General features: G+C 42.3%; 1 protein-coding gene across 4 annotated transcripts in view; it reads left to right on the forward strand.

Annotated features, from left to right (window-relative positions):
* Window positions 1–17627, forward strand: part of LOC144595842 (disco-interacting protein 2 homolog A-like) — a 193529-nt gene extending 175902 nt beyond the window's left edge. For all 4 annotated transcript variants that reach the window (XM_078403596.1, XM_078403598.1, XM_078403597.1 and 1 more), the window contains 5 exons: window positions 2596–2653; window positions 4503–4577; window positions 6641–6815; window positions 13655–13778; window positions 15204–17627. In XM_078403596.1, the coding sequence (XP_078259722.1) occupies window positions 2596–2653; window positions 4503–4577; window positions 6641–6815; window positions 13655–13778; window positions 15204–15456 (685 nt within the window). In that variant the 3' untranslated portion in view covers window positions 15457–17627. The remainder of the gene's footprint in view (window positions 1–2595; window positions 2654–4502; window positions 4578–6640; window positions 6816–13654; window positions 13779–15203) is intronic.
* The last annotated feature ends 7780 nt before the right edge of the window (window positions 17628–25407 follow it).

Raw genomic sequence — 25407 nt, forward strand, 5'->3', positions numbered from 1 at the left:
CATGACCAAAGTACTGATGGAACAGGGAAAGCCTAGGTGGTTATTGAACAAATAAAACAACAAATGGAAGAGGTATTAATAGTACAGGAGAATTGGAAAGTTAAAATGTGGTAAAACCTCAATATCATGATGGTGAACTGTGGGTTCCCTGGAAGACCATTCTGCTGGCTGTACATTAACCCCAGCCTCGATTAAACACTTGATTCTTTGGTTCAACCATTTTCCATTCCCAGCACTCGTTCTTGAAAAAAAGTGGGAGATATAACTGAACAATTTGCTGATTTATTTTATAATTAAAATTATACTCAATGCTGCTGCTGTTCTGAACAAGAAGCATCAGTCAAACTAAAACTTCCCTTTACCCTTTATGATTAAAATTTGCAAATGCGGTCTGTTCTTGAATTAATGCCTCATTGAAATTCCTTTTCGTCTATTTTAGCAGAAGTATTAGCTCATTTATTGTATGGTTAGGGTCTGATTGGAATCTCTACCAAATGGCATACTAATATATCACAACTTTCCAGCGATTAACCTCCCTATATATTCTGTTTGTTTATTGTAATATATTAGCGATATGTAGTCAATTTAATGGTCAGATGAAAACTGGAAATGTTGACAAATCAGAGAGAGGGAGAGTTCATCTTTGTTCAAAGATCCTGTAAATGGCACATCAAGAAATTTTTCATCCAAATTTGCCAATTACCCTGGTGTCTACGAATGTCTAAACATTGCTTTTTAAATATTTTTGATGTGTAAATTGAGCTTTTTATGATGGTTCTAATTTAGAATGGTGACGGCTATTTTGGGTAATAGTGAGGTTGACTAAAATAAATCAAAGAGCTAATTCTGAGAAGTCCTGCTGCATTTCTCTCAATTGAAACATTTGCAACAAGTCTAATCGTATCCCTTGTAATGAGACCTGAGACGATGTCTGTGAGAAAGCAGTAAAGATCCGATGTTACTGATCGAACAAGTTCAACTAGAAAAGCTATCAGAATAGAGTTGATATAAACAGGCAGCCACATGCCGCAGCTTTCTTCTACAGGCGAGGCCAGCACAGGATGGGAAAGAACACATGTGAAAGTCTATGAATGGACGAAGAGCAGGAATGATTGAGTGACTACTGATGGAAAGCAAGAGGAAATAATAGGACAAGTAAAACAACAAAAGGAGAGCATGTTCCACCCCAATGTTTTACAGCGACTGCTATGCTAAAGAAACAGTGACATTATTTTTTCAATATTCTTTATGGAATAAGCAATATTGTACTTGTGCTAGATTTTCTATATTGTGCAACTATCCATAAAGTTTGCACAAATTCCTCCCTTGCATTCATGTTGTTGTTCCCCCACGAAGTAATCAGACTCTTCATCGTGCCAAATGCAACAGTGCTTCAGCTACAGGGTGTAAACTGATCCCATGCATTTTTCCACTGTCTTCCTGCTGATGTATATTAGTTCCTGGTATGGCTGTGCCATATATTTAAAATCCTCACTATTGAATTCAAATCACTCCATAGTTTCGCTGCATCTTTGCAACCTCCTTTTAACTTCTTGTAACCCTCTAGAAACTTTACAATTCTCCATTTCTGATTTCTTGGGCCTTTGCTCCAAAGTCAACAATTATGTCTTCAGCTGCTTGGGCCCCAAGTTCTGTAATTCTCTGTTTTTTCGCACTGATTGTTTTACCAATCTTCTAATTACTAATGCTATAATCCATACACATGGCTTGGTATTCTATTTTGTTTATCAATAATCCTCTTTGACTCTACTTCTCCAAGCACCTTGCAGTTTTACTACATTTAAAGTTTTTAAATGTGACATATCAGGGCCTTCTATTCAGTGTACACAAACCAACAACATTATGCAGTTAATGAAAAAATAAAATACTTGATACATGCAGTATTTTTAGAAAATGTCATGTTAAATTCCATATGTGGTTTGCTTTATGTTTGTAGATAAGTAGATACCAATTTGTTGTACAAAAGTCGCGGTTAACTAGGAGTTACTGTTGATAATTATGTACTAATATGCACTTATAAAATTGTCAAATGGAAGAATCGTTTACAAATGTTATTCACAAGAAAGGGGTTTTTACTTTGCATTTACTACTTAAAGTTTGCTTTATGAAAAAAAATGCCCACTCAACCCTAGCTATGATAGCTTCACTTCAGTTGTGAAAGATCACTAAATGGAAGGAGAAAAAAAAATGTGCTTGCCTTTAAAATGTTTGCTCATTATAGCTAGCATATAGTTTACTTGTGTACCAACTTGTTGCTTTTTTTCAGTTTTATACCCATTTGAAAATACTTTCTTTTGGTTCATAAACAGATGGATATAACATGTGACTTTGCTATGTAGCATCTGAAGGAATGTAAATAATAGTGCTATGATTCTGATCATAAGGGATTTCTCTTATTTTAATATATTGAATAATCTATATTCAAAAGTGATAAAAATATGATCAAAGACAAGTCATTTTTAATGTTGTAACTCGTTCTGTCAGCTTTGAGAGGGAATGTTTATGTAACTTTTATGGATGTCTTTCATTTAATTGAATGGAAGGGGTTTTAATGTTTAATTTCTCTGGTTCCAGGGTGCGTTTGGTAGAGAGAGGCTCCCCACATAGTCTTCCACTAATGGAGTCTGGAAAGGTATGTGCACAAGATACACAAGAGACCAAAAGCTGTTCAGAGGTGAAAAATTGCTATATTTTAAACGTATGAGAAATCGAGGCTCAAAGGGTGGAAGATGTCAAGGAGAGCAGATAAATCGGGAAGTAGTGATGTCAACATAGAAACATAGAAAATAGGTGCAGGAGTAGGCCATTCGGCCCTTCGAGCCTGCACCATCATTCAATATGATCATGGCTGATCATCCAGCTCAGTAACCTGTACCTGCCTTCTCTCCATACCCCCTGATCCCTTTAGCCACAAGGGCCACATCTAACTCCCTCTTAAATATAGCAAATGAACTGGCCTCAACTACCTTCTGTGGCAGAGAATTCCACAGACTCACCACTCTCTGTGTGAAGAAATGTTTTCTCATCTCGGTCCTAAAAGACTTCCCCCTTATCCTTAAGCTGTGACCCCTGGTTCTGGACTCCCCCAACATCGGGAACAATCTTCCCGCATCTAGCCTCTCCAACCCCTTAAGAATTTTATATGTTTCTATAAGATCCCCCCTCAGTCTTCTAAATTCCAGCGAGTACAAGCCTAGTCTATCCAGTCTTTCTTCATATGAAAGTCCCGCCATCCCAGGGATCAATCTGGTGAACCTTCTCTGTACTCCCTCTAAGGCAAGAACGTCTTTCCTCAGATTAGGAGACCAAAACTGCACACAATACTCCAGGTGCGGTCTCACCAATGCCCTGTACAACTGCAGTAGAACCTCCCTGCTACTAAACTCAAATCCTCTTGCTATGAATGCCAACATACCATTCGCTTTCTTCACTGCCTGCTGCACTTGCACGCTTGCTTTCAATGACTGGTGCACCATGACACCCAGGTCACGTTGCATCTCCCCTTCTCCTAATCGGTCACCATTCAGGTAATACTCTGCTTTCCTGTTCTTGCCGCCAAAGTGGATAACCTCACATTTATCCACATTATATTGCATCTGCCATGCATTTGCCCACTCGCCTAATCTATCCAAGTCACTCTGCAGCCTCCTAGCATCCTCCTCGCAGCTAACACTGCCACCCAGCTTCGTGTCATCCGCAAACTTAGAGCATTATGGGATGTTGTAAGAATAGTGCTGCATTTAAAGTTTAGGAGAAATAAGGGACGTTTTTTAATTGTCTATATTTTCAACAAAATTGAAAAACCAGAAAAAAAAATGTAATATTGGTGGAAAGGAATAGAATTATTGTTTCAGATCAAATTTCACCTCATCTGTCCTGACAGAGTCTTTAACCTGAAGCATTCACTTTCTTTTCAAATGTTGCCTAATCTAAGAGCTTCAAGTCAAGTCAAGTCAAATTTATTTGTCACATACACATACTCGATGTGCAGTGAAATGAAAGTGGCAATGCCTGCGGGTTGTGCACAAAAATAATTATTGTGTTCTGATTTTATTTGACTTGAGAGAAGCACTGGCTGTACTCATTCAAATAATCAGATACAGTCATGACCATAATGGAATGAAGGGGTTAAATGCATGGGTATCGTTTGGGTAGGAGGACACTGATGGGCCACGTAACTTTTTCCTGTTTGCTACCATTGTCAAGTATTTCAATACCTTGGTTGATTTAGCATACAGTGAAAATATCGTCAGGTCCTAATGCTATTGTTAAAATAAGATAGAAAAGATTTGAAATTGGGCAGTAAAATCTAATCCATCAGCTCTTGAAATGTTGAATCTACTTCTCTTGAATTTTATAATTGGCTGAGTTTTTTTTAAAGATTAAAAGCACTATTGAATTAACAGTCGGCACAATATCAAATCACAGCGCATGAACTACCATACTGATTGTTCGCTCAGTCTTTTTGATTTCTTTTGCAGATTCTCCCTGGAGTAAAGGTTATAATAACCAATCCAGAGACAAAAGGCCCACTGGGAGATTCTCATCTTGGAGAGGTGAGATCAGAGAGCACCAACCATTAAATCAAAAGCAGATACAATATTTCTCCAATTTAGAAAATGTGGAATTGGAAAAAGTTCAAAATAGTAACATGGATTGTAGATTTAGATTTAGAGATACAGCGCAGAAACAGGCCCTTCAGCCCACCGGGTCCGCACCGCCCAGCGATCCCCGCACACTAACACTATCCTACACCCACTAGGGACAATTTTTTTTACATTTGCTCAGCCAATTAACCTACATACCTGTACGTCTTTGGATTGTGGGAGGAAACCGAAGATCTCGGAGAAAATCCAAGCAGGTCACGGGGAGAACGTACAAACTCCGTAAGACGGCGCCCATAGTCAGGATCGAACCTGAGTCTCCGGCGCTGCATTCTGTGTAAGGCAACAACTCTACCGCTGCGCCACCATGCTGCCCTTAAATTGAAGGGCAGGTGTAATAAAACTACTTTTGTGATGAACCAGCAAATCTATAACTATCAAATTAGTCACAGTACATTTATTTTCTAAAACGGAAACAAGTAACACAATGAATATATACCCATGGCTTTGGTTTGAATTCTGTTTTGTGTGCATAACAAGTTGATGCCTGCCAACATCCTTTGCCTAATTGTCGGTGGCCTGCAGCATTTAGACGCTTATGTCAGTATCACTAGAAACCAGTTGACTCCACTTGCATGATGTCCACAATTACTCATAACTTTTGTTGTTCTCATCAAAAGGTGCACTGTTGCATGAAGGCATGCTAGCGCTTAATTTGCATAACAAAATTTCACAAACAACATAAAGATGAATGAATAATTGATTCGTTTTGGGCTGTTCCCCTGAGACTGAGTGTTGAGTAGATCTAAGTGAGCACTCGCTGTCTCCCCAACAAATGTTGGCATGAATTTTTTTAATGTCATTTTGTAGGGGTAAATTTATTATCTTGTCCAAAAGGCATCTCCAATAGCGCATCAAAATGTTGAATTAAATCAAATGTCCCCAAGCACCTTTTGAGCCATCCCTTTGGCAGTTCATTCCCTCTATGCACGTACATCTATTTTTAGAGATTTAATGTTACAATAAATGCAATTGGTAAATCTGAATGTTTTAACTTAGTTTCTTTAGTTTTAATTCTATTTCCCTTTATGGGATTAAATATAAATATCATAAGTTTGTGCTTGGAAATTCATCAGATTATAATAGCGTTTTTACTTTGATAGTATTATTTGGTAGGAAGTTGTCTCCCATGCACTTATGATGAAGTAGTACTAATGAAATGAGCACCCCAAGAAATCTAATGCCACCGCTAATTAATTGGAGAAAAATGGTGTTTCTCCTCCTCTGTGTTGGGCATTTAAATTGGATAAGCAAGATTTGGCAACAGACTATAATGGGTATTTGGCCAAGTTGATTTAGTAGTGGAGGGGGGACAGTGGGAGTCTTTATCATTATTTCATAAATCAAACGTGGCAATATTTTTTTTAAAGTGTTCTTCAGGGAGTAACAATTTGAAATTAGTTGTTTTATTCCTCTGATGGTAGCAAAAACCTGTTTGATAATGTGGAGTGCTGGGGAACTGTTAGGTTTGTGTTTAAAGCCTCAAAGAAAGCACTCAACTAGATTGGCAACCCTTTACTAGGGTGTCAATTGGAAGGCAGAAAACATCTATGTTGCTGAAAGGAATCTATTTAAACCGAGACAAAAATAAACTAGTGGAAGCTTGGGATGATGTGCAAGGAATGCCTGAATTATGGCATTAGCAAAATTGATACCCTGAGAATCGGAATGCTACTACAATACCAATGTGGAAAATCAACACAAAACTGATTCATTGCAGTTGGCATCTTTTTAATTCTGGCCTAGGTTGTATTCGTCCTCCAGGGTTACTTTGCTTATGAAAATTGTAATGAGGAAATGGTTATCTATTATTAAACATGGTACACCCACATTTGTTTTTGGAGGACTATGAATTAAAATTACTTGTAACTTAAAGTTTAGATTGATGCTTTGAAACATAGAAACATAGAAGGAAATAATCATTTACTGTTGATTGTGACATCTTTCTTGCACAGATCTGGGTGAGCAGTCCACATAATGCCACTGGGTATTACACGGTTTATGGCGAGGAGTCCTTACACGCTGACCATTTCAATGCCAAACTCAGTTTTGGAGATACACAGACTTTGTGGGCACGGACAGGATATCTGGGATTCCTTCGCAGGACAGAGCTGACTGATGCAACTGGAGGTGAGATTATGGTGTGCTTCAAGAAAAAGAAATGTCATTTTTCATTGTAGTTTATAGGTTTAAAATTCTGTAATGTTTCAATCTGCATATTGGTAGAATGGGCCCACTATTAGAAATCGAAGCATTAAAGTTTCAAAACTGTTTCTGCTACGATAAAGGTTTAAAATGCAATAAGATTTGAGACATGAGTAAGTAACGTTGAATTTGCCGAGAAAATGTATTCATCAATTTCCAATATAAAGTAAATTGGAAAACATTCACTAGTTGCAATTGATCTTGGATAAAACCGATCTTTTTCAGATCCAAGTAAGGTAAAGGACATGTTATATGATATGAGTAATGGCTTTTGAAATCAGTTATCAAGATATTGATAATGAATGCTTTTGCTGGAGTTGTGTAATATGAGGGAAATGCTGTACTGTGATAACGACCAATATGCTGCAAAAAGTGGATCGAGAGGTAAAGAAAGCACACGTCATGCTTGGTCGTGGCATTGAGGAAAAGAGTCTTTCCCCTCTCACCTTAAAGCTAAGTCCTCAGGTTCTTGATTTATACTCTGGGTAAAAAAACTATGTGCATTCACTCTATTTATTCTCCACGTGATTTGTCTTTGGCCACCTGAGCTCCAAGGAATAAAGTCCAGGCCCTGTACCTTAGGACCTCGAGTCTTGGCAACATCCTCGTAAATCATCTCGCACTCTTTCCAGCTTAATGACATCCGTTCAATAGTAGGGTGACCAAAATTGAACACAATACTCCAATGCGGTCACACCAATGTCTTGTACAACTAACATAACATCCCAACTTCTATACTCAATACTCTGACTGATGAAAGCCAATGTACCAAAAGCCTTCTTTACCACCCTATGTGATCCCACTTTCAGGGACATGTGCCCCTGTACTCCAAGATCCGTCTGCTCGACAATACTCCTCAGGGCCCTAACATTCACGGCAAAGATCCTGCCTTGGTTGACTTCCCAAAATGCAACACCTCACACTTATTTGCATTGAACTCCATTAGTTATTTTTCAGCCTACTTGCCCAGATGTGCAAGATCCTGCTGTGATGTCTGATAACCATCATCACTGTCTACGATACCACCTACTTTTGTGTAATCTGTAAACGTATTTAATATGCCTTGCACATTCTCGTGTAAATCAATTATCTAAACCATGAACAGCAATGGGCCAAGAGTTGATCCCCGAGGCACACCATGTCATAAGTCTCCAGTCCGAAAAACATTGTTCCACCACCACCACCCTCTGCTTCCTTCCATGAAGCTAATTCTGTATCCAGGAAGCTAGCCTTCCTTGATGCATGTGATCTAACCTTGAGCAGCCTACCATGTAGAACCTTATCAAAAGCCTTACTGATGTCCATATAGACTATGCGTATGGCCTTGCCCTCTTTAAACTTCTTGGCAGCTACTTCAAGAAACTCAATCAAATTTGTGAGACACGATCTCCCACATACAAAACCATGTTGATCATCCCTAAGTAGCCTCTGTCTATCCTAATGCATATCTTATCCCTCAGAATCCTCTCCAGTAACCTACCACAGATGTTAGGCTCACTGATCAATAATTCCTAGGCTTTTCTTTGCATCCCTTCTTAAATAGAGACACAACATTAGCCATGCCCCAGGGGAAGTCAAGAACCTGAGGACATAGGTTTAAGGAGAGAGAGCAAAGACTCTTTCCCTCAGCCACGACCAAAAATGCCATATATTCCCATCAGAGCTCCTGCAATTTCTTCATTAGCTGTCCTCGGATATTTCTGATCAGGCCCCACCTTTCATACTCCTTAAGGACATCCAGCAACCTCTCGACTGTAACACAGACTGTCGTCAAGACATCTCCATTAACTGTCGCAAGTCCACCAGTTTTCATGTCTTTCACCACAATAAAAACAGAGAAATACTTGCCCATCTCAATTTGCAAAGAGTGGATTAACCTTTGCCCTTTCCCTTGTGGGACCTTCTACATTGGCTAAGTAAACTTTCCTGAACATATTAGAAATACTAATTGAAGACCATGCTTATCTCCAGTGACTCCTCACAGAGGGACTCTATTCTCACTCTAGTTACCCTTTTTCCCTTAATGTTCATAAAATATTGTTGGATTCTCCTTAATTGTATTTGCCAGGGCTATCTCTTGCCCCCTTTATGCCCTCCTGATTTCTTTAAATATGCTCCTCAGTCCTTAAACTCCTCCAGAGCTACATTTGATCTCAACTGCCAATATCTGGCCCATGCCTCTTTTTCCTGACCAGTGCCTAAATTTTTCTGTTCATCCAAGCTTCCTTACTCCCACTGGTCTTGCCCTGCATTTTAACAGGAACATGCATGCTTTGAACTCTCACCATCACATTTTTAAAAGCATCCCACTCCTCAGACATCCCTTTGCCTGCAAACAACTTACTCCAATCAACGTTTGCAAGTTCCTGTCTGATAACATCATAGTTGTCCTTGCGCCAATTCAGAACTTTAACTTGTGTCCCTGCCCTGTTCTTATCCATAACTATTTTAAAGCTGATAGAACTGTGGTCGGAGGTCCCCACGGGCATGCCTACCGACATTTCAGTCACTTGCCCATCTCAATTTGCTAAGAGTGGATTAACCTTTGCCCTTTCCCTTGTGGGACCCTCTACATTGGCTGTAAACTTTCCTGAACATATTTGACAAATTCCATCCCGTCTAAGCCCTTGGCAATCCCAGTCTATATTGGAAAAAGTTAAAATCCCCTGCTATGATAACCCTATTATTCTTGCAGCTATCTGGAATCTCCTGGCATATTTGTCCCTCTAATTCCTGTTAACTATTTGGGGACCAATAGAACAATCCCAATAAAGTGATCATCCTTCATTTATTTCTTCGCGCCACCATTTCCCTTCATTAGATGAACCATCAGTAATGTTATTTGACTTTAGAGTTTTAGAAATATAGCATAGCATGGAAACAGGCTGTTCAGCCCACCTTGTAAAGGCCGACCATCGATCACCTGTTCACACTAGTTCAATGTATCTTACTTTCGCACCACTCCCTACACACAAGAGACAGGGCCCAATTAATCTGCAAACCTGTACATCTTTGGGATGTTTAAAGAAACCAGAGTACCTGGAGAACACCCACACGGTTACAGGGAGAACTTGTAAACTCCACACAGAAGCACCCAAGGTCAGGATTGAACGTGGATCTATGGCGGTGTGAGGCAGCAGCTGTACCAGCTACACCATTATGCCGCCCTGGCCCCACTGCCAAATATCCTGGCAATCTCGGACGATTGCTATAACATTTTCTTTAATCAGTAAAGCAACCCCCCCCCCCCCCCTCCTCTTTTCCCCCAGGTGTTCCACCTCGCAATCTAGTTTAAACCATCCAGAGTATGACTAGCAAACCTGCCTGCCAGAATATATGCAAAGTGTTGGAGTAACTCAGTGGTCAGGTAGCATTTCTGGAGAAAAAGGATGGGTGATGTTTTTGGCGGAGACCCTTTGCTCCAGTTCAGGAGCACCCCACCCACGTGCATCTCTGCCCCAGAAGAGATCCCAATGGTTCCCAAAAATCGAAATCCCTGCCCCATGCACCAACCAACTCCTCAGCCACAGATTCACCAGTCGTATCTTCCTGTTTCTACCCTCACTAGAACGGGGCATTGGGAGCAATCAGGAGATTACCCATGAGATCCTGCTTTTTAACCTTTTGCTGTATTCACTCCACAGGACATCATCCCTCTTCCTACCTAGGAAATTTGTGCCAGTGTGTACAATAACTTCCAGCTGCTCACTTTCCCTCCTTGAGAATGTTCTACAGCTGCTTGGATATCTTGGGAGCTGGCACCAGGGAGACAACACAGCACCCTGGGGGCTCGTTTGCTGTCACATAACCTCCTGCCTGTCCCTCTAACTAAGCAGTCTCCAATCTATCGTTCATCTGACTTCACCTTTCCCCGTTGGACGTATCTCTCACAGGCATAGTCCTCAGGAACACTGAAAGTTCCCTGACTTTCCACCGCCATCTTTACTGTACTAGACCAAGGGAGATTTACGATAAAAAGGAAAAAACACGAACTGTACCTTATCTCGCCCTCTCCGCTAAAGCCTCATACTTGCCCTCCACACGGCACTTCAACCAAAGCCTCACACTTGCCCTCCCAATGGCCGCTCCACATATCCACCTTCCTTTTATGTACTCGCCAGGAGCAGTCATTCCAGGATGCTAACTGCTTTCATCTCCAACTGAAACTCTTCTCAGTTCATTATCAGTGGGGCCTCAATAATTATCTGGCCTTTTGTAAGTCCCACTCTTTTGCTCCTCTTTTCAGCTTCTCCTCTTTTCACCTGTTCCATCTCGGTACCTAAATGGGAAGTGACACAGCTGGCGTCCTGGTGCCATCGCAACAACCTGGAGCCCAATGCTCTCGACAGTGGAACTAATTGTAGACGTTCAAAGAGATCCCCCTCCCCTCCCCCCACTCACCATCAACAACACCATAGTCACATCTGTGGAGTCATTTAAGTTCCTTGGAACCATCATCTCCAGAGACCTTAAATGGGGGGCCACTATCGACTCCACAGTCAAAAAGGCCCAACAGAGGATGTACTTCCTGCGTCAACTGAGGAAACACAATCTGCCACAGGCAATGATGGTCCAATTCTATATACCGCTATCATTGAGTCCGTCCTCACCTTCTCCATCATGGTCTAGTTTGGCTCAGCCACCAAGCATGACATCCGGAGGCTGCAACGGATCATTCGCACAGCTGAGAAGGTTGTTGGCTGCAACCTTCCCCCCATTGATGAACTATACACTGCAAGGGCCAGGAAGCAAGCGGGCAAGATCATCTCTGAACCCTCTCACCCTGGCCACAAACGTTTTGAAGCACTTCCCTCTGGAAGGCGACTCCGGACTGTCAAAGCAGCCACAGCCAGACGTAAAAACAGCTTTTTTTCCACGAGTGATGGTTCTACTCAATAACCAAAGTCTGTAGTCTCTTTTTTGCTCTGGTTTATTTTCACCCACATGTTTAGACCATAATAATAATAATAATAATATTCATTTATTGTCATTGCAACGAGTACAACGAAATTAAAAAATAGCCAATCCTGACGGTGCGTACAAACATATATGCAATAAATGCAAAAACAAATAAATACATAAATACAATTAAATACAATTATATTAAGTACAAGATTTTTTAACGGTGTTGCCTAGTGCAAAGGTAGTGTTCAGTTCTCGTATGGCCCTGGGGTAAAAACTGTTCTTAAGTCTGTTTGTTCGGGATTTGATCGACCTGAAACGTCGACCAGAGGGCAGATGAACAAACAGACGGTGGCCGGGGTGGGATGGATCTTTTATTATTTTGCCTGCTCTACTGAGGCAGCGTAGGCTGAACAGGTGCTCCAGGGAGGGCAGTGAGCAGCCGATGATCTTCTGGGCCGTCGTGATGACCCTCTGAAGGGCCTTCCTGTCCTTTTCTGAGCAGCTGGCATACCATGTGGTTATACAGTATGCCAGCACACTCTCGATGGAGCAGCGATAGAAGGACAACATGAGCTTCTCCTGCAGGTTGGTTTTCCTGAGGATCCTCAGGAAGTGGAGTCTCTGCTGTGCCTTCTTTACTGTGGTGATGGTGTTGGTAGACCAGGTAAGATCCTCTGCGATGTGCGTACCCAGGAACCTGAAAGCTGGTACCCTTTCCACACAGACCCCATTGATGTAGAGTGGGTCGTAATCTACACTGGTTTTTCTAAAGTCAATTATAAGTTCCTTTGTTTTGGAGGAGTTCAGGACCAGATTGTTCACTGAACACCATGCTGCCAGCCTTTGGATTTCATCCCTATAGGCTGTCTCATCTCCTTCTGAGATGAGTCCAACCACAGTCGTGTCATCCGCGAACTTGATGATGGTGTTGGTGGGATGGGTGGGGGCGCAGTCGTGAGTGTAGAGGGAGTAAAGGATGGGGCTCAACACACAGCCCTGTGGTGAGCCGGTGCTCAGTGTAATGGTGGAGGAGAGGTGAGGGCCTATTTTGACGGTCTGGGGGCGGTTGGTCAGGAAGTCCTTGATCCATTGGCAGATGGTTTGGGAAAATCCAAGGCCGGAAAGTTTGGTGACCAGTCTGCTCGGGATGACCGTGTTAAAGGCAGAGCTGATGGTGTATCCTTATGTTTTGATGTGTTTATGCTTTATTCTTAATTGTTAACTGTATGTTTGTGTTGTCATTTGTGAGTGGAGCACCAAGGCACATTCCTTGTATATGCACATACTTGGCCAATAAACTTATTCCTTCATTCATTCATAAATAGACCGTTTATGAGGAAGGTTGAGAGGAGGCCTGATAGAAGTATATGAAATTATTAGAGACATAGATAGGGTAGGCAGTCAGAACTTTTTGCCCGGGATGAAAATATCAAGTACTAGAGGGCATAGCTTTAAGGTAAGAGAGCAAAATTTAAAAAAGATATGAAGGGCAAGTTTCTTTCCACTCAGGAAACCACTGCGGGGAGTAGCGGTGCAGGAAGATACAATGGTAGCATTTAAGAGTCTATGGATTATGCAGGGAATGGAGGGATATGGATTATCCGCAGGCAGATAAGAGTTGGTCTTGGTAACATATTCGACAGAGACGTTGTGTGCCGATGGGCTTCCTGTGTCGTACTATTCTATGCTCTATGTTGGGGACTATTGGAGGATATAACCTTGCTTCCACCAAAAAAATGACATTGGTAACTGAGGAAATGAAAACATTCATTTACTTCAGGGAGAATATTTTTATGTCTTTCTCTAAGCTAGCTTCAAACTGTATTCTCTTGACACATGATAGTTATCTTCTGTTGCAGAACGTCATGATGCCCTATACGTGGTGGGATCGTTGGATGAGACTCTAGAACTGAGAGGAATGCGTTACCATCCAATTGATATTGAGACCTCGGTGCTCAGGTCACACAAGAGCATTGCTGAATGGTAGGACATAAATATTGTGAATTATCTATGGAACTGGTGGATTGGTAGAAGTTAGCTTGATTCACCAACTGCTTTGCTTGAAAATTCTTGTTTCCAATTTATTTGCAAAGTGTATGCAATGTGGGATAACACTTTTTAGGTTGACGTTAATTTAATGAGTGTGTCATTGTTACAAGAGAGTAATGAATTGGGAAAGATTTGTAGGAAATTAGTATTTAGAAGGAGAAAAATAAAAGATGACACTTATGGTAATGGGGAAAAGTGATGAATTGAAAAGGTTCATCAAAAAGTAGCTGAATCGACCTGCAGAATCCTCGTCACATAGGTGAGACAGATGTTAAGAGAAACATCATGAATGTTTGCAGAATATTTGGAAGAATCTCAGAGGCACTAGGTTGGGAGGTAGTCACCTTGAAGATTGTCACCTTGAAGTAGTCATAAACAAATTTCCAGGTTTGCATTCCTTGTGGACCGGTGGAGGATATTGTCAGGGAACATCGACAAAAGGGGTTCAATGGAACCAGACACCTGTGGAAAAGTGGAAAGTTGATCTTATGCTACCAGAATTTAACCCTACAACAAGGACTCCTAGAAGGAATATGGTCTTTAATGGAGGTGCAACAAGGCCTCCAGGTGTGGGTTCAAATCAATGGATTTGACATCCCCACTCGGGGATGAAACCAACTCTGCAGCTACCTTGTCCAACAGTGAATTAATATTGTCTATTTCAATTAAATCAGTAAGATGGAATCGTTCTGAAGGGAACAAAGTTGAAGCTATGATAAGAGGAAGCAATTGGATTATTGCAAAGCAGAGAAATTAATTGGCGTTGGAGTACAACCTTGTAAAATGGGAACTGACAAAATTGGATGAAAGTAAGCACAACAAAGAATGAAAAGTCTTGAGTGGAGGGGCAAAAATGAGCTTACACAAGCTAACCAGCTGGTGAATTGAATGTTGTCTGAAAAAAGGTAGAATCTCAGTGTTGACAGTAAATAAATTAAATTGGTTTAGAAGATGAGAGAGTTATTTTCCAAGGGTACAAAACAATATCAAAATAAATTGAAATACAGTCAAAAAGATTAATAACAGATATTGTCTTCCAGAATAAATAGTTACATTTGAGGAGATTAAATGCCAGTCAAAATCAGGCATATGAATCCTTCAGCCTAGTTCAGCAAAAGAGCACACTTGTGCCATAGAGGTCTGGGCATGAGATGTGATCTCAATGGATGGCGTGACAGCAGAGAAGTAGTCAATCATGAATTACCTTCTACAAGCCAACATCTTAATTATTTACGATAAATTAAAGAGGTATCATAATGTGATATGGATAATTGGTGTTTAACTCCATGGGCTTAACACAGGGTGGGCAGCACAATGCTTCAATTCCATTTCTAATTGTTTTTGTTTCTTCTTCTGCAGTGCTGTCTTTACATGGACCAATCTGCTCGTTGTTGTGGTTGAATTGGACGGTTCTGAGCAGGAAGCACTGGACTTGGTTGCCTTAGTTACCAATGTTGTTTTAGAAGAACATTATCTGATTGTAGGAGTGGTAGTTGTGGTGGACCCAGGGGTGATTCCCATCAACTCGCGTGGTGAGAAGCAGCGGATGCACCTTCGGGATGGTTTCCTAGCTGACCAGCTTGATCCCATTTATGTGGCCTATAATATGTGAGCCGACTGCTCTGATTGCCTATTGCTACTCTGCCTGAGTGACAGTATTTGCCGGTGCCATGAATGTCCACATCGATCTTGTATGCTGCACTAAGAATGAGAACAAAGAGAAAGCCAGACCATGCTGGGAGGCGGTGCTGCGTGCATTAAAGCCATACATCCAGTATGATCTGTCATCCATTTCTCATGATGATGTGCTCTGCAGAGCTCCAGTGACAGTCGTGTTAAAAGGCAGCAGACTACCCTACTACACCACTGCTGGTGCCATATTAAATGTGAAGTAGTGTTCTAGAAACGCCACTGATTCACAATACATTAAAAAGACTACGCAACTGTAACAGGGACATATCTTCATACATCAGACTTCCTGCAAGACTGGGAGGCAACTGAGTTTTGAGTCACCAATGTTACCGTTTTCATAAATCCCTGCTTTTCTTCGCAGTTTGTGGTATCACGCACACTGTGTGGCTGTGGATTTGGAAATTCTTTTTAAAATCTATTTATTCTGTTAATGAGTGGATATAGATGGATGGATGGATGGGCAGGTAATCTATCCATGAACCGGGGCGGGGTTGGGGCAGGCATTTTAAAGTTGTGCTCATCTTCAAGCTAATCCACTATTCACGTCGCTAAGAAGTAAGGGGAAAATGGTTGAGGATATTGCTTATGTTGAGTTCTAGGTTGTCCTGTGATGTTCGCACTAATGGCTTAGAGTGGAACTCTAGAGGAGTTTTTAATCCTACCATTGTATTGTGATCTGCAGAGCTGGTGAGGATCTTGCCAACTTTTCATTGTTGTAATTGCCCACTAACCATGGTAATCTGGTCCAAGCATCAGAAAGCCGCAATCAGTCCACCTTACCTACATTAGGAGCATTATCTCTCCAGGAAGAATAAATAAGTATCCTGTTGTTTTAATGAATATCCTATTCTGATATTTTTTATAAAATATTTTTCATTCCATGTGTCATTTCATCCATGGAATCCAACTGCAGTACTGCCATCGTAAATTATGGAAGGAAATAGTCAATGTTATGTCAGACCTTGAAATGCTATGGGAGTCGATCCTCTGTCATATGGATATTCAGATCTATTCTTGAGTAGCTTTCCTCAGAAAGTTATAATGGGTTTGAATATGTGTGAAATGAAACCTTACTGTTTGATTATATCCAACATTTGCCAGTTGCTACAATTTGCACCATGTTGCTGGCGTGCACTTGCATACCTGGCTGGCTTTTCTTGCATTCTTGGTCTTGAGATATAACACAACTTGGTGATTGCATAAATAAAGTTATTTCACACATTTCCAGATTTTGCCAAAAACTTTATTTCCAATGGGTTCAAAGGTTTCAAGGAGTCATCTGGTTTATTTGTTTGTCATGAGTAAGACCACCTTAAATTTTTACCCTTGTACTGAAAATCATTTTGTAAATCATATAAATGAATAATCGTCACTGCATGAAATATCGACGCCTCACAATGTTCTGATGTTTGCAATTTGGTCAGAGCATCCTTTCCTTTTAAACCAAGCGATCTATAATTTGAAAAGAAAGGAAAAACAGCAAAGATTCTAACTGCAATATAAAAGTGTTGAAATTCAATGGGTATATCCCAGACAGGCTAACTCAATTGTTTAAGCAGGATTCCTGTGCATGTTTATAGATCAGCTGTCAGATGCAGTCCATTGTTGAAGTTGCTCGGCAACTTGTGCTAACAAAAGGTAGGAACCCTACAACAGGACTTGAAAATGCATCTGCAGTGCAGGCAGTTTAAAAAATGCAACTTAAATTAACAATAACTACTAGCCTTGCCAGAGAATCATCTGTACCACACAGGTGCAGGAAATCAGAAACACAGAATTCTGAATCAGCCAGCTAGGAAGCACCTATTGAGTGGAAAAAGAGTCAACATTTGAGGTCAACGATACAAAACAGAAAATCTTTGAACTACTTAGCAGATCAGGTCATGTCTGTTGGAAGAGGGATAAAGTCAATGTTTCAGGTCAAAGACCAACATTTCTGTTTTTACATGGGATATTTCCAGTATCCGTAGTTTGTTTTTGATTCTCATTTATTTTCTGAGGTCAAAGACCCTAATGTTCACATTTCCTTTGAATCTATTTCCTTCTCTATACACTTCTTAACCTGCTGCAACCTTCCCGATTTTCTGTTTCTATTTCAACAAGTTCAGTTTTAGGTTTGTCATTAAAGGCAATATAAATTTATTTAAAACACATTTTCTGAGTATGGTGGTTTAATTTCAATTCATGGATGATTTGTTTAGCCAGACTTTGTGGTACAGATGATTCTCTAGCAAAGTTAGTATGTATTGTCTCTCTCCCATCAGAACATCAGAACATTGTTGATTACCCTTGAGAAGGTGGGGGTGGGGCGAGGGGGGGCAGTGCCTTAAACTGCTGCATCTCCCTGGTCTTCCTTAACTAGGGTTTAAACTAGATTGGCAGGGAGACTGGATCCAATGCAGGAGTGAGGCAGATGAGGCCAGTTGGGAAGGTGATGAAAGCAGGTTCAGTGGACAGGATAGATACATGTGACTGGGACTTTAAAGCTGTTACAGAAACCTGGCTAAGGGAGGGACAGGACTGCCAGTTTAATATTTCAGGATGCAGATGCTGTAGACATGACAGAGGTGGGGGGTAAAAAAGGGGAGAAAATTGCTTTATTGATTAAGGACAATGTCGTGGCAGTAGCCAAGATAACAATATGGGCGGTCTGTCCACTCAGACTATATGGGTGGAGCTGAGAAATAAAAAGGGATGATCATCTTGTTGGGAGTGTACCATAGACCCCCCCAATAGTCAATGGGAATTAGAAGAACAAATATGTTAGGAGATTGCAGGTAACTGCAAAACTAATGGGTTCTCATGGTTAGGGATTTTAACTTTCCCGATATCGACTGGTACTGCCAGAGTGCCACGGTCTTCGAATGGGGTCGAAAATGTCAAATGCATTCAGGAAAGTTTGCACCAGGCAATATGTAGAGGGCCCTGTAAGGCAGAGGACAAAGCTTGACTTATTCTTATGAAATTGGGAAGGGCAAGTGACTGAAATGTCAGCGGGTGAGCCTGTTGGGACCAGCAACCACAATTCTACTAGCTTGTAAAATAATTATAGATAAGGACAATTTGTGCCCACAAGTTCTGAATTGGGGCAAAGCCAACTTCGATGGTATTTGATGGGAACTTGCTTAAGATGATCGTGGACAAAGGGGAAGTGGGATGCTTTTAAAAGAGTAAGAGTTCAAGGCATGTATATTCCTGTTGGAATAAATGGCAAGGCAGCTGTATGGCAGAGTAAGAAACCCTGGATGACGAGAGAAATTGAAGCATTGGTCATGAGAAAGGAGGCAAGGGCCAGGTATAGGCAGCTGGGATCAGGTGTATTCCTCCGATGACCAGGAGATAGCTCTGGAAGTAAAAAATAAGGAGAATTCAAAGAGATTTCCTAAGTGCATTAAGGGAAAGACAGTAACTAGAGAGAGAGAATAGGGCCCTTCACAAACTAAAGTGGTCATCTGTATGTGGAGCCGCAGGAGATGAGCAAAGTCCTCATTGAGTATTTCCCCTCATTACTGTGGAGAAAAATATGAAGGCGAGCAAAGTTGGGACAGTTAATGGAGATGTCTTGAGGGCAATCCGTATTACAGTCGAGGAGGTTCTGGACATCCAAGGATGTATGAAGGTAGATATATTTTCCGGGCCTGATCAGGTTTATGGGAGGACGCTGTGGGAAGCTAGAGAAGAAATTGCGACGCCCCGGCTGAGATTTATGAATCATTGTTAGACACGGTGAGGTGCTGGATGACAGGAGGGTGGCTAATGTTTTGCCTCTATTAGGGAAGCAATGGTAATTGAGAACTGTAGACCAGTAATGGTAATTGCTTCCTAAAACAATGGTAATTGAGAACTGTAGACCAGTGAGCCTAACATCTGTGGTAGGTAAATTACTGGAGAGGATTCTGAGGAATATGACATTTATGTATTTGGATAGACCTTACCGCTAAAACCTTTTTCAGAAGTTGTCTTAGATTTGATGGATGTAGCCTTGGTGAGTAAATTATACTAAGTTATGTAGATGGTGCATGTTGCAGCAATAGTGTGCAGGGTGGTGAAAGAATGAAATGTTTGCACAAGTGGATTAGGTGCAAATAAAACTACCTATTTTGTCCAGGGTGGTGTCAAGCTGCTTCAATGTCAGAGCTGCAGTTATTTGGGAAAATGGAGAATACAAGATCACACTAGAGATGTGCCTTGTAGGTAGATGGAAATGCCTTATTGAGTCAATTGTCACAGGATATTGGCACTGGCTGCCTCATTATCTAACATGCTGTTCCAGTTTACTTTGTGGTAAATTATAACCATGTTGTTGCGGGACAATGTGTTGCTTCAGAACATTTTGTTGGAGTTACCTAACATCTGGGGCACAATGACTTGTCTCGTAGATGAACTGGTTTAACTGTCCTCAGATTTGGAACATGGGAGAAGCATAAAATATAGAAGAGAACAAGATCAGCTTGGACACGAGGAGGTCTCTGTGCCGAAAACAATCCCACAAGATGTCTTCAGGGAGCACTTCTACCTCAACAATGCATGATCCAACTGGGGCTGGGAGCTTGGATGCTCGCTTGGTTAAAGGATTGAAAAGGATCATTTTCAGCTCGTCTGTTACTGAGATCATTTTTTAAAAAATCTATAATGAAAATGAAAGAATATTTTGCTGATGGTACGAAGGATGACGAAAGTGAGCTATAAGTGCATTTAAAAGTTCCTGCAATGGCCATATTTGAGGGAAACCACAACAGATTGAAGTTCTACAATACTGCTGCATCCAGACATTGGTGGTGTTGGATAATAAAACAACAAAACAGGAGGATTTGTGTCATCCTCTAGAAAGGCCAAACTCAATCTGAAAGGAAAAGGCAAAGCTAAAACATTTGCAAATGCCTTTAACTAAAAGTGCACAGTGAATTACCAGTTTTGGCATTGTCACTGAATCTCATCTTCAGCGAATACAATTCAACCCATGTAATATCAAGAACTATCACACTGCACTGCATACAGTCTGAGCAGCAAGCTCCATGGTTAGCCTAACCCTATATGGTCCAGTTGTTCCAGTACAGATAAACCTCTTGACCTACCCGACAAAGTAGAGATTGCAAAGTTATGTCCTGTCCACAGAAGCAGGCCAAATCTTGTCAGTTGCCACTTCATGAATCAGCTCAATCATCAACTAACTGATGGAAATAATTGACAATGCTATCAAATTACACATCAACAACATATGATGATGGTCCATCTGGGTCTTCCAAGATTTCCTTATAACCACCTAAATATGAACAAAAGTAAGAATTCAATGGTGGTATGATAATCTTCAACAGCAAGGAGCGCATACCAATTGAAGTTAGAGGGGATCTGGCAGAATCCACTTACAATAAAGAATTGATTGTAGTTGTTAAAGGCTAATCATCTCTGCCCATGATTTTCCTCAAAAGATTATTATAGATTGTCATAATCTGCTGCCTCATCTATCATCTTGCATTCGTCACAAGGTAAGAAATGCGGATGCATATTTATGACTACAAAATGTTGCGACTGAAGCAAGTCTGAGACTCGGTATTCAATCGCAACTAACTCACTCCTTGACTCAAGTTCTCACCATCTGTAAGTATCTGGGTGAGTTTTAGTTCAACAACACTCAAGTTGTACCACATTGTGCAAGAAATTGTTGCCTGCTTTGTTGTCACACTATTCAAATTCCTAAACACTTATTCCTTCCAAAAAGGTTGTTCAGTGACAGCACTATATTATCTACAAAAGGCACTGCTGAAACCCATTCAGACTTCTCCAACAGCACATCCTCAATCTCTCAGAGAACCCCATCCTTTTTTAAATAAAGGATTGCCCATTCAAGGTAAAGGCAGCATTTTATTTCTGAGGGTCATTAGTCTTTGGAATTCTCATCCTCAAAGGGTGGTGAAAGAGTTTTAAAAATATTTTCAGGCACAGTAGGCAGATGCCTGATAAGCAGGCGGAATGTGCAGCAAAAAAACTGCAGATGCTGGTTTAAATTGAAGGTAGACACAAAATGTTGGAGTAACTCAGCGGGTCAGGCAGCATCTCAGGAGAGAAGGAATGGGTGACGTTTCGGGTCGAGACCCTTCTTCAGACTGAAGATGACGGATGACAGGCTTGTGCAAGTATAAGAAAATAGGGAGTTGAGGTTGGATTCAGATCTTGTTAAATGACAAACTAGGCTTGGGGAGTTCAATGGCATTATGCTAATAATTCGCATATCCTCAAGCCCGCTTGCAACATGCTGGATATTGAAGCAATATGTGTTCTGATGAAGCAAGCACTGGTATGTTCAATTTGAGCTAATTGGCAAGATTTAATATTCTGATCAAACACGTGACAACTGGCTGCCTCCAACAGAAAAAGTTCCTTCTTCCCATGACATTCAATGGCATTACTTTATTGCCAAATATCTAACCAATATCTTTTAGTACCACTGATTTTAAAAATCAAGTAATGACCAGCCATACAAAATACCGTGGCTTGAGATATTTAACAGGGACTGCCTCATTCCCAGTCTCTGCAAAGTCTGTACAGCCACGAAGAGTTGGCATGGAATAGTCTCTGCTTGTTCAGATGTTTTTGTCAAATAACACTAAAGAATTTCCACAACACCTAAGAGAATTTAGCGTGCTTTACTGAAGCATCATTCAAAACTGGTCATCTCGGGTCATCTTGATCCGTCTGCAGAAGCTGGCAGAACGTGTCTACCCAGAGTTACAGTGCGGTTTCCGAACTGGAAGGTCAACAGTAGACATGGTCTTCTCCCTTCACCAACTCCAGGAGAAGTGCAGAGAACAGTGGATGCCCCTGTATATTGCTTTCAATGTGCTGTTATGTTTGTGTGCTACTGTATGTTTCATTTTTTTCCTTAGTACCTAATCAGATGTACAGCACTTTGGTCAACGTGGGTTGTTTTTAAATGTGCTATACAAATAAAATTGACTTGACTTGACTTGACTCACCAAGGCGTTTGACTTCGTCAGCAGAGATGGCCTATTCAACCAAACAAATCAATATTAACTCTCTCTGACCTTGATTCTTGTCGAGGGGGGAGGGGGCGTGGGGGTGGGTGTGTTATGCCTGCTTCTAATGGGAGGTCGTGTAAGTAACCATCCAGCATAGTTTGAGTGCAATCAGCCACAAAGTTATAGATGTATAATTGCCATATTCTTGAGAGTGATATGCCTCACCTTGGAGCATATAAGGGGGGTTTTACTGGCTAAAAACACGCATAATTGTTCTTTTCCCCCCATTCCAAGCCCCTAATCTTGGTGGTGATTGCTCTGGCTCTGAATTTAACTAACATTCTTATTTGAAAAATGTATTTGAAATTATGTGCTTAAAATTAATTACTGCAATAAGTCACATTTTTTGGATAAATATAAAACATTCTGTTGGGTGGGGGAGAGGGGGAGTGCGGGTGGGGGGGGTGAGTGGGGGGAGGGGAGGGGGTAGTGGGGGTGGTGAAGGGGAGTAGGGGGGAGGGGAGGGGAAGGGGGGACGAGGTGGGGTAGGGGGGCATGGAGTGGGTGAGTGGGGGGAGGAGGGGGGATAAGGGGGATTGAGTGGATGAGTAGGGGGGATGAGGGTGCTAGACAAATACAGGAGAGGCTTTGGGTCCTCGGCTTGCTCTGACCCAGGAGAGGCCCGCGGGGAGGGGGAGAGGAGGGTAGGAGTGGGGGTAGGGGTGGGATGGGGAGTGGGGGGAGGGGGAAATGGGGCGGGTGGGGGTGGGGGGAGGGGAGGAGGGAGTAGGGGTGTGGGGATGAGGGAGATTGAGTGGGTGAGGGGGGCTGAGGGTGCTAAACAAATATAGGAGAGGTTTGGGTCCACAGCTCACTCCGGCTGCAGCGCTGGCGCCATGGGGCCAAGGTGAGTGGCACCCTCTCCCCTTCCATGTCTCCCTCTCCCCTTCCCTGTCCCTCTCTCCCCTTCCCTGTCCCCCTCTCCCCTTCCCTGTCCCCCTCTCCCCTTCCCTGTCCCCCTTTCCCCTTCCCTGTCCCCCCTTCCCTGTCCCCCCCTTCCCTGTCCCCCTCTCCTCTTCCCCCCTCACCCGCCCACAGCCCAGGAGACACTCCCCGCTCGGCAGCCCATTTTTGGAAAAGACCTCGGATCCATCTTGGCCTCTTTATTTTACATAGGATCTCTATTTTATTGATTTTATTTTGAGACAGAGGTTCACCTGCACATCCTCCAACCTCATCTATTGTATCCGCTGTTCCAGATGTCAACTTCTCTACATTGGCGAGACCAAACGCAGGCTCGGCGATTGTTTCGCTCAACACCTTCGCTCAGTCCTCCTTATCGACCTGATCTCCCGGTGGCTGAGCACTTCAACTCCCCCTCCCACTCCCAGTCTGACCTTTCTGTCATGGGCCTCCTCCGGTGTCATAGTGAGGCCCACCGCAAATTGGAGGAACAGCACCTCATATTTCCCTTGGGCAGCTTACAGCCCAGCGGTATGAACATTGCTCCTCTGTCCCTCTCTTCCCCTCCCCCTTCCCAGTTCTCCCATTGTTTTCCTGTCTCCACCTAAATCCTTTCTTTGTCCTGCCCCCCCTCGACCACGAAACGTCACCCATTCCTTCTCTCCTAGGTGCTGCCTGGCCTGCTGAGTTACATTTTGTGATACCTTTTATTGATATTCATTTTTTAAAAGTAATTTATTTTAAAGAAAGGGTGAGGGGTGGGGGCAGAGGGAGGGTGCAAGACCAATACAGGAGAGGCTTTTGTCCGCAGCTCGCTCTGGCTGCAGTGCTGGTGCCATGGGGCCGAGGTCAGTGGCACCCTCTCCCCTTCCCTGTACCCCCTCACCCCTTCCCTGTCCAACCTTGCCCCTTCCCTGTCCCCCCCTTGCCCCTTCCCTGTCTCCCCTCGCCACTTCCCAGTCCCCTCTCATCCCATCCCTGTCCCCCCCTCGCCCGCCTACGGCCACCCATTTTTGGAAAAGACCTTGGATCCATCTCGGGCGCTTTATCTTACATAGGATCTTTATTTCATTGATATTCTTTTTTTTTTTAAAGCTATTTATTTTAAAGAAAGGGTGAGTGGGGGGTCAGGGTGCTAGACCAATACAGGAGAGGCTTTGAGTCGTCCACGGCTCGCTCTAGCTGCAGCGCTGGCACCATGGGGCCGAGGTCAGTGGCACCCTGTCCTCTTCCCTGTCCCCACTCACCCGTCCCCGGCCCTGGGAGACACTCCCCGCCCGACCGCCCATTTTTGGAAAAGACCTCGGATCCATCTCTGCCTCTTAATTTTACGTAGGATCTTCATTTCATTGAGATTTTTTGTTTAAAGCAATTTATTTTAGAAAAAACGTGATTTTCTCAAGTCACAATGGGAACCCAACGAGGAATGGGCGCAACGGGTCCACTTGTCTAATATATATATCTATATACTAAAACTCGTGTTTGTTTGTTCCTGAACTGCATCCAAAACAGTACACGATAGCCCGACAATTTTAGGTCTACCTTACTCACCGTCGTCCCTTTGGTGCTAAGGGGAGGTTGGGGGGATGGAGTGGGTGAGTGGGGGGGGGGGTTTGGGGGAATAGAGTGGGTGAGTAGGTGAGGGGGGGATTGAGGGGGGATGGAGTGGGTGAGTGGCAGGGGAGAGGAAGTGGGGGAGGGGAGGGTGCTACACCAATGCAGGAGAGGTTTGGGCCCAATGGGGTCCACAGCAGCTCGTATGTTAAAATTGATCAAATGTATTTCCAAATAAATGCTACCCAATTAGAGATTGATAACCATCTATAAAGTGAATGCACAATGTTTCCATAAAATTTATATTGAACCTTGGGATGTTGGCATCTCTGAAAAGGTTCCATTATCTATCCTCATTGTCTTGAAAAAAACTGTGT

The sequence above is a fragment of the Rhinoraja longicauda genome, chromosome 8, assembly GCF_053455715.1.
Source record: "Rhinoraja longicauda isolate Sanriku21f chromosome 8, sRhiLon1.1, whole genome shotgun sequence".
Taxonomy (NCBI): Eukaryota; Metazoa; Chordata; class Chondrichthyes; order Rajiformes; family Arhynchobatidae; genus Rhinoraja; species Rhinoraja longicauda.